The following is a 15,249-nucleotide window of genomic DNA, read 5'->3' on the forward strand; positions in this document are numbered from 1 at the left end:
CTATAAATTATTATTGTTACCACAAGGAACTCTAAAGAGAATAGACCCACAAAACCTTCCCCTGTAGGGGAGAGGGCAAAGCAAAGTGCACTGCCCTGATTCTCCCCTAAGACAGAATGCTCCCTATGTTTTGAACAAAAAAAAAGCATGTACTTGGATATAACAGAAGCTTCCATAGGGCACTAGTTTCTAAGAAACTCAAGATCAAACCCTTAGGGACTTGCTTGACTCCTAAAAGGGAGCATAGAGAGGATGGTAGATTCTCTAATTCCAAGGTCAGTTTCTGACCCACAAGAGGAAGGATTAGGTGATGAAAATATTTAAACAAAGCTTAAACTTAAAAAGTCACCTCATTCCATATAGGGTTGAGTTCATTATCAATTTTCTTTGTTTTCTTCTTTTCATCTGCAAATTAAAAATGAAATATATCAATAAAAACTCAATCAACCAAGAAATGTATTAAGTAATCATTAAAATAAATAAGTTTACTAATCAATCATCAATTAATGAAATGCATTAATCAGTCATTATTGAAGAAGCTTACTGATTGATTAATTGAGCTTAAACATGTCATCCTTGTTGTCTGTATGCTGTTAAAGGAGGCAGGATTTCCCAGGAGTAAGAACTATCATATGCTTTTCATTATATCCCCAGTGCTTAACACAGTGCCTCAAACAAAGCAGGCACTTCATAAATGTTCAGTGACTGATTGATGGAGAGACACATACAAACACATAGATTTTCCACATTTCCAGTATATGTTTGCATTGACACACATGGACTTAAACTAGAGGGAGGTAGCCTTTTGGATTCCATTCTATCACAATCTACTTCATCCAACTCACATGGAAGTCATCACCCTCATGATTTTCAAAAATGAGGAAAAAGGGGCAGGTAGCTGGCTCAGTGGAATAGAGCACCAGCTCTGAAGTCAGGAGGAGCTAAGTTCAAATCTGGCCTCAGACACTTAACACTTAGCTGTGTGTGACCCTGGTCAAGTCACTTAACCCCAATTGCCTCAGGGAAAAAAATGAGGGACAACAACAATTTCATCAAAGAAACAAGTTTCCTCTTTCCAATGATAGATGACTATAAAGTTGTGGCATATTCATGAATCTTCAAGTGAAAACAACCTTGCTTAAATTTTTTTTCCTATTCTATCTGGTAGTACATATTAAATAATTTTGTACAGAATCATAGTTCAGTGAACCTGGAAAAATCATCTAATTCAACCCTCTCTTTTTATAGCTGGAGAAACAGAAGTTCTAAGAGGGATTTCAACTTGTGTAATCTCATACAGCTAGTTAGTAAAAAACTTGAGTGAGAATCTAATTTTTTGAACTTCCAATAGGAAATATTCCCACTTCACTTCAATTCAAATGTAGCCATAAACTGCAAAGCAATCAGAAGCTGGTGGCTACAAAGTGACTCATTTAGATATTGTGAGTCCTTTATACACATCTTAATGGAGTTATGGAATTCCTGAGTTGGAAAAGACCTTCTATCTGAATCCAATAAGAATCCTTTTTATACCATTCGCAACAAATGATCATTCAGCCTTTTCTTGAAACTGCAAAATTCCTACATGCATTCTTTTCTTCATTCTTTAACTCTGTGATGAAACTGCCATTTTCATCTTTTAGAGATTACTAAACTATTCGTGTTTGAATTTTGACTTGAATTTTCTTTGTTCTAGTGTTGTCTAAATGTTCCATTTCCATGTATTTTTCTAATACAAAGATAAACTTTAAGCTTACTCATATCTCTCTGTCTACCCATTTACATTCTTCCAAGGGCTTAACATAGCAAACCTATGACTCATTACCCTTACTTTGCTAAGTATTAACTTTTCCACTTGCTTTGAGACAGAACATTCTAAACTAGCCTCCCTTTCTAAAATTAATATGATTCCCAAATCATTAATTTATGGATAAATGTATAGTGTTTATTTTCCGAGTTTATTTTTCCCAGTCACTGGCTTGTTCTTTTTTTTTCAGGTAGGGGTTTTCCTAGAACTTAGCCTGGCATGTTCATATTGACTATTCCCCTCCCTTACCAAACCTCAAAACTCAAAATCCAAACCTCTAAACCTGCATATCTGATTACAGAAAAAGGTTAACTCTTGAGATAAGCGAATAAAACTATGTCAGAGGAAAAGAATGTTTGTTTTAACATTTGTCTGACTGGGTTAAATGACATCCCATTAGCTGGAAGCATTCTCAAATTCCAGTAAAGAACTGGACACATTTACATGGAGTGTATATCATATACAATGGCATTTCTAAAAGCTGTCTACTCTCTTCCAAACTTAATGTGCTTTTCTTTCCCACCTCATTTTTACAAATGAAAGAACCAACTTTTCCAAAATAACACTGGTAACAAATGTCAGAAGTGAGATTCAAAACCACAAGACCTAAGTCAAGGATTCAGATGTTGGATTGGGAAGAGGGAAGCAACAAGGCAAAGACCAAAGTAATAGAATAGATGTACAAAGAGGGAGCATATTGAGCAAAGAGGAACAAGTTCAATACCTATTTACTGAAACTGGGAGGGGAGGAACATGTTCAGAGCATGTTAACCACCAAGTTAATTTGTTTGACAGCAAATCAAGTTGCTTCAGGCCCAAGATAAAGATGAAATTCTAATCCTCCTTTAATTCTCCATTAAATGACTCCAGAGATGATTGTTAGAATTATGATAGGACAAGGACCATAATTGGATCTGAGTCCCTAGAAGAATTGTATTTCTTGCTTTGTCCTTTTCCTGGCTTTCCTAGAAGAGTGGGAATGCCAATGAACTAACCTAGCCTGAGGTAAATCTTTGGGGAATAATCAACCCAGTTGAAATCATTATAAATTAATTATTCAACAAGCATCAATTAAGTATTCTTAAAGAATAAACACTTGCATGAAGGTGTTTATAATTTGATGGGAGTAGTTCATAATTTAATTAAATCTAATAAATAAAGATCACTACAATTTAGTGAACTTCATAATCAAATTGTTATGGGGCAAAAGGGAGAAGCATGAGTCAGACAAAGTTAGAGATGACTGTTTGAATAGGTGGGGATATTTGCCTTCTACCCTGTTGGAAGCTGGGGAAATAAGATTTCCTGTTGCTTCTCCTGGTACTTTTCTGGCTGGCTCCCAGATGATTCTTAGGGGCTAGAACAGGCTTCCTGGTCAGGAGAAAGGCACTTCAATCCCACCCTTAGAAGGTTAGTCTTGATTATTTTGATTTTTAATTTGAATAATATATATATATATATTATATTTTCATTGAAAGTCTAGACTCACATATAAATAAGTCAAGCCCCTCAAAAGTTTAAGAATTATTTTCTTATCAGCGGTTATAGGGTCACATATTTTTATTATTTAGCTATTCAATTCCACTTGTGTTTTCTTTAAAAGGTCAGAAGTTGCAGACTAAAAACATTAGATTAAATTACAGGAAGCTCTCTCTTCTATTCCTCACTCCAAATTTATTAAGATGGCTTTCTTTCTATGGAAAGGAATGAAACAGTTTCCACACAGAAAATAATAAATAGTTCAAACTTAGAGCACATTCAGGACTGAAATAAGTTATTTTCTAGGGCATTCTCTATTTTCTGATTATCTTACCCAGAACTATTCTTTCTTTCCTGTAAGGGTAGCAATAGAATTGATTGTCAAGGCCAGTCATCTACCAACCAGGATCTTTCCCAGATCTTAAAAATATGATCACGCCAATTTGCCAAGCATACCTGCATGACTAGACTATTCATTGTCTCTGTAGTTTAGATAGGAGACAATCTGTTTAACTACTTATGAGGAAGTTAAAGAAATTCATGGATGCTTAGCAATCTGAGGGCTCACAAGAGTACAAGCAAATATGTTAAATCAAAAATTTGATCTGTTTTATTTGTTGAGCCTTGTTGAAACAGGCTTGTGAGAAGGGGGAACCACGATTTTGAGTCCTCACTATGTACACATCCATATTACTATGACAGAAAGAACTTTGGACTTGGAATTGGAAAACCTGTATCCAAATTCTGGTTCTGGTATTTACTGGCTGAGAGAATCATTTACATTTCATTCTCTCTAAAATAGGGATTAATGCTACTAGTTTTACAGCATTCTTCTGAGGAAAAGAGATGGGTAAACCTATGAATGCTATAAAAATGTGAGTTGTTACTAGGAATTTGAGAGGCAGAATGGACAATTCAAATCTTTTATTTTTGTCCAATTCAATAAAGTTACTATAGACTTGATATTTTGTAGGCAGGAAGAAAATTTCTCCCAAATTAATTTTGTTGTTGAAAAATTAAAATGAAATGAGATAGAGGTTCTCTTTCTCTGCAAAAATATTATACAAAATACCTATCCTTGGCTGCAATTCCCTGGGCTAGGAAACTGCAAGGAGTGAGCTAACCTAACATTTAAGTGTCTATAAGTCATATGTTTCAGTTGACCCACTACTTCTTCTCCACCTCTTCAATACAACAGCCTGGGTTCATTTGGCATGAGTCCTTCCATCTTTGATTGGCAACTGCCCAAAGGAATATCTTTCCACACTTCCCAGCCCAGGTTGGTGGAGAGACTGCAGAAAAAGAATTGAAAGAAGCCCTTCTATCACCTGGACCCCAGGAAAACAGGTTGCCCTTTGGTTCCAAGAGGAAAAGAAACATAATGCTTTCTAATCTCTAGAAGCACTTTGAGAAATTCAGAACAAACTGGCATAAACAGTTGTTTTTTGATCACCAAAGGGTGATGTTGTCAAACGAGTTCAGGAAGGGAACTTTGGCTGAGCGGCTAATGAAATACAACATGGTACTGTTTGGTCCTTTTTTTTAAAAAACTGTAATTGATAGCACTGATAAACTGGAACACCAAGGAGAGCAGGAGGGTGATTTTACCACATCAATTCCCTATCACTTTAAGTCTTGCTGACTTTAGAAAATGTCCTATGTTAAAAAACAAAAAATAGTACTTCATGGAAACTCTCTTTATCAGAAAATATCCCTTTCCTTAATCTACTGCTACAGGACCTAAGATGATCCCAATGTGTATTGGTGATGTCCAAGCTCCACAGACTTACTTGATTTCTGATTTCTCAAGTATAGAACATACTTAAGATCAGGACAAGCAGCATCTTTCCCAAAAGCACAATGCTACAAATTAGGAAACCTAAACTTGTAGCTTCAGACTCATGCCTAACAAGCTTGGTGATTCTATAACCAATAAATATAGTAATTTAGTGTTAGTAATTTAGTGATAAGCCGCCAAACCCCAGTTTCTGGGATAAGAACTCACTATTTGACAAAAATTTCTGGGAAAACTGGAAAATAATGGCAGAAACTAGACAATTACCAATACTTAAGACCATATACCAAGATGAGGTCAAAATGGATTCATGATTTAGACATAAGGAGTAGATACTATAAGCAAATTAGAAAAACAAAGGATAATCTACCTCTCAGATCTGTGAAGAAGGAAGGAATTTATGGCCAAAGAAGAACTAGAGTATGTTATGAAATTTTTGTACAAATAAAACCAATCCAAACAAGATTAGAAGGGAAGCAGAAAACAGGGGGAAAATTTTTATATTCTAGAGTTCTAATAAAGGCCTCATTTCTAAATTACATAGAGAATTATCTCAAATTTATAACAATACAAGCCATTCTCCAATTGATAACTGGTGAAAGGATATGAAGAGACAATTTTCAGATGAAGAAATTAAAACTATTTCTAGAAATATGAAAAAATGCTCTAAATCATTATTGATCAGAAAAAAAGACAACTCTGAGGTACCACTACATACCTCTAAGACTGGATAAAATGACAGGAAAAGGTAATGATAAATGTTGGAAGGGATGTGGGAAAACTGGGACACTAATACATTGTTGGTGGAACTGTGAATGGATACAACCATTCTGGAGAGCAATTTGGAACTACGCCCAAAGGGCTATCAAACAGTAAATATCTGTTAGGATTCTTACAAGGTACTAATTAAGTGGAATTGAGGAGACAGTGGTTAAATATAGTTCAGCATCAACAAATACATGGTTTCCTACAACAAATAATGGTTTCCTAGTGATATTATAATTGGTGTATACTCAGTGTGGAGTATATAAGGAGGAGCTCTCTCAGAGCCAGGAGGACAAGCCCACTAGAAGCTTTCTGAGGCTGAGACAGATTCATTCCATTTTCTACCTTTGTGCTGACTGGAGGCTAAAGCTGGCAGACGCAAATGACTAGCAACAGGAGCTCTCGGAACCAAGGAGAGAAATAGGCCTCTAAGAAAGCTAACTGGGTCCAAGGAAGGAGACAAGACTTGGAAAGAGACAGTAAAGGATTTGGACTTTAACTCACAGCTGCATTTGGGGTGATTATACTGAACTGAAACGAAGGCTGCCTCCAGAGACCCCAAGGAAACCTGCTCCCAGAGAACATTATATTTTAGAGAAGAACATTACACATACCCTTTGATCTAGTAGTGTCTCTACTAAGTCTGCATCCCAAAAAGATCATTAAAAAGGAAAGATCATAAAAAAGACCACATGTGCAAGAATATTTGCACTGGCAAGAAACTGGAAATAGTGGATGCCCATCAGTTGGGGAATGGTTGAATTAAGTTATGGTATATGAATGTTAAGGAATATTATTGTTCTATAAGAAATGATCAGCAGGATGATTTCAGAGAGGGCTAGAGAGACTTACATGAAGTGATGCTAAGTGAAGTAAGTAGAACCAAGAGAACGTTGTACACAGCAACAACAAGACTATCCAATGATCAATTCTGATGGATGTGGCACTTTTCAACAGTGAGGTGATTCAGGCCAATTACAATAAACCTGTGATGGAGAGAGCCATCTGCATCCAGAAAGAGGACTGTGGGAACTTGAGTGTGCATCACAACATAGTATTTTCACTCTTTTTATTGTTGTTTGCTTGCTTTTTTCCCTCATTTTTTCCCTTTTTAATCTGATTTTTCTTGTGCAGCATAATAATTGTAAAAATATGTTTAGAAAAATTGCACATATTTAACCTATATTGATTACCTGCTATCTAAGAGAAGAGTGGGGGGAGGGAAGAATGGGAGGAAAAAAATTGGAACACAGGGTTTTGCAAGGGTTGCATGAAACTATCTTTTCATATATTTTGAAAATAAAAAGCTATTATTTAAAAAAAAAACAATCTGGGTAATTTGGAATATATGACTTAAATGTTCCATGCCTGTTTCCTTAACTGTAAGAAATGGATCTAATGAAATGAAACTTCATTATAATACTTAGACTCAGGAATCCATGATCCCTTCTGTTCATAGTCCCTCTACAGATACAAATCACCACCCATCCATAGATTGATATGTGGTCTTCAAATATTCTTCCATTCAATCATTTTAGTCATGTCTGACTCTTCGCAACATCATTTGGAGTTTTCTTGGCAAAGATACTGAAGAGGTTTGCCATTTTCTTTCTGGCAAAGACACTGGGTAGGTTTGCCATTTCTTTCTCTACTTCATTTTACAGATGAAGAACTGAGACAAAGAGGGTTAGATGATTTGCCCAGCGTCACATAGCTAGACACATAGTGTCTGAGGCTGGATTTGAACATGTGATGGAAAGTCTTCCTAACTCCAGGTCTGGCATCCTATCCATGTGCCACCTAGCTGCCCCTCTTCAAATATTTCTGCAGCTGAAATCCAGCTGCCCCCTGGTAATGAGTCTCTCTGGACTTAAGTAGGTTGGTCCTACAGACTTGCCACTTGGTCACCAAATTTCAACCTCCACTGGCAGTCAGTGAGGAGCCAGAGTTGATCTCATACCACCATTGAGGTACTGAAAAAAAATACCACTCATCAGCAGAGGAGTTGCCAGTCACAACTCAGATTTTTGCAGTGCTCTGTCATTCACAAAGGATTTTTCTTACAATTATCCTATGAGGCAGGTAGTAGAAGTAGAAGTAGGATTATGATTATGATTATGATTGTTTTATCTCTCAGAAAACAAGAAATTAAGTATCTTATCCACAAAGTTGGATAGAAACAAAGGTAAGAAACCAAAGCTGTCTGTTCCAAATCCAGCATCTTTTAGGAAATACTGTAGATTAGTTTTTTTAATGTACTCTGGAGACTAGTGAAAAGAGGAGAGATCTAGTTAGAGAAAGATTTTTTAGATGGTAAAGACTTCATCATAAACATGAATAAATGAATGCAATCAAATTAATGTATTGGTTAAGCACTGTTGATAGAGTTATAAATTTATACAATCATTCCAGGAAGCACTTTGAAATTATACAAATAAAGTAGCTAAAATGCATTTACCCTTCAACCCAGAGATTTCACTGCTATGCAAATACTCACAAAAGTCATTGACAAAAGTTCAACATATAGCCCACTAAAATATTTACAGTAGCACTTTTTATGGTAGCAAAGAATTAGAAACAAAGTAGAAGACCATTGATTGGTTAATGGATAAACATCTTGTGACACATTAATGTAATGGAGCACTGTAGTGCTGTAAGAAACAAAAAATATGGGGAATGCAGAGAAACCCGGAAAGACTTATGTAAAATAATGAAGAATGAAATAAGTAGAACAATGAAAATGATGGATACATTGACTATAGCAGTGTAGGAAAGAATGATTGCTATAAAACAAACAAAAATAGATACTGTGAGATTACAAAGAATGAATTTGGCTCCAAACAAGAGACTGTTTCCTCATTTATAAAATGAAGGGATTGATATGAATTCTCTTCCTTATAGATTTAAATCTACGATTTTGTAGATATAAACAGGGGAGCTTAGAGGAGAATACTGCAAGAAATAAAACAATTAGTCTTTCTTGGACATACTGAATTTGACATAACCAGGTGGTGCTGTCCAACAAGTGGGACTAGAATTCAGTTCTAGTTGAATATATGGTTTTAGCAGCCATGTGTGTAGAGGGAAAAATTGATCCATAAGGAAGAGATTAAATCCCCAAGGGAAAGAGTGTTAAGAGATAAGAACAGCTCAGGACAGAGCCATATGGGATACACAGACTTTGGCAATGAGAAATGCTATGGCTTCATCAGAGATGGCATATCAGAGGATAAGTAAAGATGTAGACAGATTTTGAGGTATAGAATAGAGAGTGTGCATTAAAGGACCTCAATTTTCTCAAGAAAATAGGAAAGATTCTCTTGAGAAAGACTTAGGGTACTTGAGGAGAAAAGTTTGAAAAGGCCATTAGGAACATAAGAGTCAAACAGAATCATAATAGGCTGTCCTGTAGTCCAGCATGATTTGTAGTAGTCCCAGTCAATTCACTTTTATGAAATTTTTACTAGAAATATTCATCAACTCATGGGTATAAGTAAAAAAACTGACTCTAGGAGTTAAGAATTGACAATACTTGAATAATATAAGTATGAGAAGGCAAGAAATTCAGAGATGGAAGACTATATAGTTGAATGAATAAAATATGTTAGATATTTAAAGGAGAAAATTTGGGTCAGACCAGGGTTGATGGCCTGGGAGAATAGGAATGAATAGAAAAAAAATATAAGATGAAGAAATATGTTTATAAGTTTTCCCTGATCATATTCTACCCTGTAATAAATAAATAAATAAATATGTGTATGTATAACACTATATGTATATATGTCTATATTATATATGTATGTATTTTATACATACATATATTCATATGTATTGTGTATATAAAATGAGAGACAGCATGGCTTGGTGGATATAGATCTAGTCTCTAAAGCCAAGAAGACCTGCATTCAAATATTATTATTATTATTATTATTATTATTTTAGCTGAGGAAATTGGGGTAAAGTGACTTGCCCAGGGTCACATAGCTAAGAAATGTTAAGTGTCTGAGGCCAGATTTGAACTCAGTCCTCTTGACTTCAGGGTTAGTGCTCTATCCATCACGCCACCTAGCTGCCCCCAAATATTATTGTTAAGCCTAACTAGTTGATCTTGGGGAAATCATATAACCATTCATGAACTATATAACCATTCTAGTAGTCAAGTTTCTAAGACTATAAATTGCTTTTAGAAAAAGTATTCTACACTTGCTGCCTCTCACTCCATTCTCAATTCAATCCAATCTGCCTTCCATTTCTATCCTTCTATTGAAAAAGATCTCTCCAATGACATTAATGATTTTTGTAATGTCCGGGCCAGCTCTCTGGAGGGCCTCAGGATCAGTCAGTCAGGATCAGTCAAAGTCCTGGTCTTTAGGAGGAGAAGTGAAGGAGGCAGGCAAACTGCCATGTGGCTTATCAAAGATGGATCTTAGACTCTGGAGTTTGAAGTCTGAAGTCTTCCCTGCTGAGTATGCTGTGGCAGAAAGACTCTGACTCTCTCCCTTGGCCCTCCAATCCTTCCCTACAATTACCTCACCACACCACATTCAGCAGGCGCCAATCCTGAGGAGAGTCATCATATAACCATATCATCTAAGTATATGTTTATAGAACCATTATCTCACACTGAGTGGATACTTAGCCTTAAATACTCTTCTGTTCTAGATTCAAGCACACCTTTTCAGAGTTCTAACCTTCTACAACTTTGACCTTATTTTTATGTCTTTTCTGTTTTTTGCTGGCTCCTCATGCTGAACTTCTTACCAGGGATTATTATGAAGTTCAAGTGAAAGAATCCATGAAAAGTATTTTTTAAACCTTAAGGTACTATATAAATGATAGTTTTATTATCATCATCACTATTATTATGAACCCAAATTAAGAAGCCTCTTAATAAAGGAGAATGTAAAATTTGGTTTGAAGCTTAACATTTCAAAAAAACCACTAAGATCATGACATCTGGTCCTATCACTTTCTGGAAAATAGGGGGAAGCAGTGTCAGATTTTATATTCTTAGATTCAAAGAACCCTGGAAAATGCAACTGCAGCCATGAAATTGAAAAATCTCTTGCATTTTGGAAGGAAAGCTTTGGCAAATCTGGAGAGCATAACAGAAAGCAGAGATATCACCTTGCTGACAAAAGTCATATAGTCAAAGCTATAATTTTTCCACTAGTAATATATGACTGTAAGTGGTATTGTTTTTTTTAATAGTTTTTTATTTACAAGATATATGCACAGGTAATTTTTCAGCATTGACGGTTGCAAATGCTTTTGTTCCAACTTTTTCCCTCCTTCCTCCCACCCCTTCCCCTCGATTGACCAATACATGTTAAATATGTTAAAGTATAAGTTAAATACAATATATGTATACATGTCCAAACAGTTAATTTGCTGTATAAAAAGAGTCGAATTTTGAAATAGAGCCTGTGAAGGAAATCAAAAATGCAGGCAGACAAAAATAGAGGGATTGGGAATTCTATGTAGTAGTTCATAGTCATCTCCCAGAGTTCTTTCCCTGGGTGTAGCTGGTTTAGTTCATTACTGCTCTATTGGAACTGATTTGGTTCATCTTCATTGTTGAAGAGGGCCACATCCATCAGAATTGATCATCATATAGTACTGTTGTTGAAGTATTATAATGATCTTCTGGTCCTGCTGTGAGTGGTATTATAAAGAAGGTTAAGCTCCAAAGAATTGAAATTTTGGAATTGTAGTGCTGGAGAAAAATTTTGAGGGTCCCTAGGACAGTAAAGAGATCAAATCAGTCAATACTGAAGGAAATCAAAAATGCAGGCAGACAAAAATAGAGGGACTGGGAATTCTATGTAGTCGTTCATAGTCATCTCCCAGAGTTCTTTCCCTGGGTGTAGCTGGTTTAGTTCATTACTGCTCTATTGGAACTGAATTGGTTCATCTTCATTGTTGAAGAGGGCCACATCCATCAGAATTGATCATCATATAGTACTGTTGTTGAAGTATTATAATGATCTTCTGGTTCTGCTGTGAGTGGTATTATAAAGAAGGTTAAGCTCCAAAGAATTGAAATTTTGGAATTGTGGTGCTGGAGAAAAATTTTGAGGGTCCCTAGGACAGTAAAGAAATCAAATCAGTCAATACTGAAAGAAATTAACTGTGACTATTCATTGGAAGGACAAATACTGAAGCTGAATATTAAGTACTTTGGCCACATAATAAGACAGGGCCTTATTTATTCTTATCAAGGTAAAGACCTTGATGCTAGGAAAGACTGAAGGCAAAATGAGAAAAGGACAGCAGAGGATGAAATAAATAGATAGTATCCTGGAAACAATGAATAAAAGCTTGGAGAGATTTCCAGAGATAGTAGAGGACCGAAGGGAACATGAAGAATAGGATACAACTGAATGGCTGAACAACAAATTATTATTATTATTATTATTGTTGTTGTTGTTGTTGTTGTTGTTATTGTTATTATGTCAATCACCAGTTTTCCAGCCTGGAAAAGATTTTATTCTCTGAGTCTCCTCCCAAGCTCCAGTTCAGCTCAAACAATGTTTGTGGAGCAATTCAGGATGTGTTATTAAATGTTTAACAACCAGCCTTCAGTTTGCATTATTAATGTTTTTTTAAGGTCTAGACAATCAACAAAACATTGAATCAATCCCTGATTTGTAGTTAGATTATTTTTGGTAATATACATGCTGAAAATTTAACCATCAGTTCGATTGGTTAGAGAGTTGGTGTGCTCCTGAACACCACTAATTCTAACCCACTTCTCCCTCAAATTGCATAACAGTGAATTCTTGTTCTCCTCTCTAAGTACTTCCTAACTTCTTTTGTTGGCTCTTCCCTCCCATTAAAGGTATGTGTATTACAAGGTTCTGAATTTGGCTCCCTTTTTCTTATTTCTATTACATTCTGATGGCTTCAGTTATTACTCTATGCAGATGACTTTCAAATCTACACATTTACTCTTAACTTATCCCCCAGATAAGATCTACATCTTATCATAGATCTCCACTTGGATATCCCATCAGCATCTGATGCTCCACAAGTCCAAAGCTGTACTCATATTCCTTCTCTTGTAGCCCTAATTCTCCTTCCAACAACTTTCTGTGGGTTATGCCCCCACCATCCTCCCACACACCCAAGTTCATAATCTTGGGAGTTATTTTTGACTCTTCACCCCACCACCCACATGCAATCAGCTGCCAAATCCTACTCTTCTATCTCCTAAACATCTCTTACGTTTGTCTCCTCCTCTGCACTCCTACTGCAGTCATCTTTGACTATCTAGAATATTATAATAACTTCATTACTGATCTGCCTGCCTCCAGTCTTTCCTCTTTCCAATCTGTCCTCCATACAGCTGTTTCACATAGTCATTTCTCCTAATAGCACCAATCTGACCAAATCATTTCACTAATACAAATTAAAAAAAAAATAAAAATCTTTAGTGGCTCTACATTACCTCACTGATAAATAACCTGAACTTCTGATCTTGGAATTCAAGACTCTTTATAGTTTAACTCCAATATTCCCCTCCATCCTTATTACCTTTTATGTACTATGCATTTTGTGAGCAGCTAGGTGATGAATAGAACCTATAGTTAGGTTGTTGCTTCCTGAGTTCAAATCTTGCTTAGATACTTAGTAGTTATGTGACCCTGGGCAAGTCATTAATCCTGTTTGCTTCAGTTTCCTCATCTGTAAAATGAACTGAAGAAAGACATGACAAACTAGTCTAGTATTTTTGCCAAGAAAATCTCAAATAGGATCACAAAGAGTCAAACATGACTAATAACAACTATACCCTCTAACCAGATCAGACTTCTTTGTCTTTCCTGCTTTCAATGGGCTCCCTTCCCCCATTACCATCTGTTGAAGTTCCTCCCTTTCTTAAGGGCCCTTGTTCATCTCTCTTCCCTTCCTCAGCTGAAACATAATAGGCTCAAAGTATTTATAGCTGGAAAAAACCTTCAAGATCATCAAATTCAATGCTGTACTCTTCCCCACTCTTGTATTTTACTGAAAGAAAAAAAAATATCCTGAGATCTAGAAAGAGTAAATGACTGAGATTATACAAATAGCAAGACTAGATTGGCACCGATGGCTCTTTCTACTATGCCACAATCTCTCCTTCCTCAAATTTCTCATTGCACTTCACATGGGTTTACAGTTATATTGTTGTCATTTGTATTATAATTATTTGCACACTTCCTTCCCTCATTAAATTGGAAATTTCTTGAAAACAAGGTCTATTCCCAATGCCTTATATATTATATACCTATAGGTATATAATAAATTGTATTGTAAATTACATTGTGTTTGCTGAATTGAATTGAATTTGAAAGAAGATATCCCTTTGTATGTTCTTATAAAATTCTAATCAACTTGATTTATTTTTTCCACTTTTTGATTTGACCAGATCAGTGGGTCATATTAACCTTGTGTGGCAGTAGCCAATGTTAGACAGAAGGGGACAGGAGTGTGGAGGATGCAAGCAGATGAAGAGAAAGGAGGAGGGAGAAGAGTATACAATGATGACTGTGGAGAGAATTTCTTAATTTAAAAGTTGTACTGTGACAACTGTCAGCATGGTATTCCAGTATATAGAATGCTAGGCTTAGAGTCAGGAAGACCCAAATTGACATCTCATCTTAAAGACTTACTAGCTATAGGCTCCTCTGAGTGACTTTGGACAAGTCTATGTACCTCTAGGTGCTCAGTCAAAATTTCCTAGTATATAGTTTCTTAATTATAAATGGAATGCAATCTACTTTGGTAGAAGAGGTCCCCATAGCATATCAGGAATTCTTAGCTCTGAGGAAATCAGATTGTAAAAATAAAAAAATCATCAGAGAACTGAAGAACAATAAAAAGTAGCATCATCCTCAGAAATCCTGCTTTCTAGAAGACCTGCCCTGGAAGAGACATCCTAAAACTTTTTCAGACCCGTTCCAATGAGATAGTCTTACACTAAATTTTTAAAATTAGGACTCAGTTTTTCAAGGACACATTGTCTAAGAATGAAATAACATGTTATAGCCTTTCAACCAATAGTACAGGATGGCTAGGTTGCTAACCAAATGATAAATTGCATTTGATTTTTAAAGATATTTTGTTTATGTTTTGAGTTCCAAATTATTTCTCTCCCTTTCAACCCTACATTAGAGAAGACCAATATCTGATATATGTGTGTGTATACAACCATATAATATATACTTCCATAGATCAATTCTTTCTCTGAAGGTGGATGGCATTTTCCTTCATAAGTCCTTAATAGTTTATTTGAATATTAAGATTACTCAGAATAGCTTAGTCATTCACAGTTATTCTTTGATGAATATTGCATTTACTTTATACAATATCCTCTTGACTCAGCTCATTTCACTCTGCATTATTTCATGCATTTATACTTTTT

At 35.7% G+C, this 15,249-nt stretch overlaps 1 protein-coding gene across 2 annotated transcripts in view; it reads right to left on the reverse strand.

Annotated features, from left to right (window-relative positions):
* The window catches only part of MYOF (myoferlin), a 155,842-nt gene that overhangs the window by 125,734 nt on the left and 14,859 nt on the right, over positions 1 to 15,249 (reverse strand). For both annotated transcript variants that reach the window (XM_031956078.1, XM_031956077.1), the window contains exon 2: positions 350 to 405. In XM_031956078.1, coding sequence (XP_031811938.1) covers positions 350 to 405 — 56 coding nt within the window. The remainder of the gene's footprint in view (positions 1 to 349; positions 406 to 15,249) is intronic.

This window comes from Sarcophilus harrisii, chromosome 2, assembly GCF_902635505.1.
Source record: "Sarcophilus harrisii chromosome 2, mSarHar1.11, whole genome shotgun sequence".
In the NCBI taxonomy this organism is placed as follows: Eukaryota; Metazoa; Chordata; class Mammalia; order Dasyuromorphia; family Dasyuridae; genus Sarcophilus; species Sarcophilus harrisii.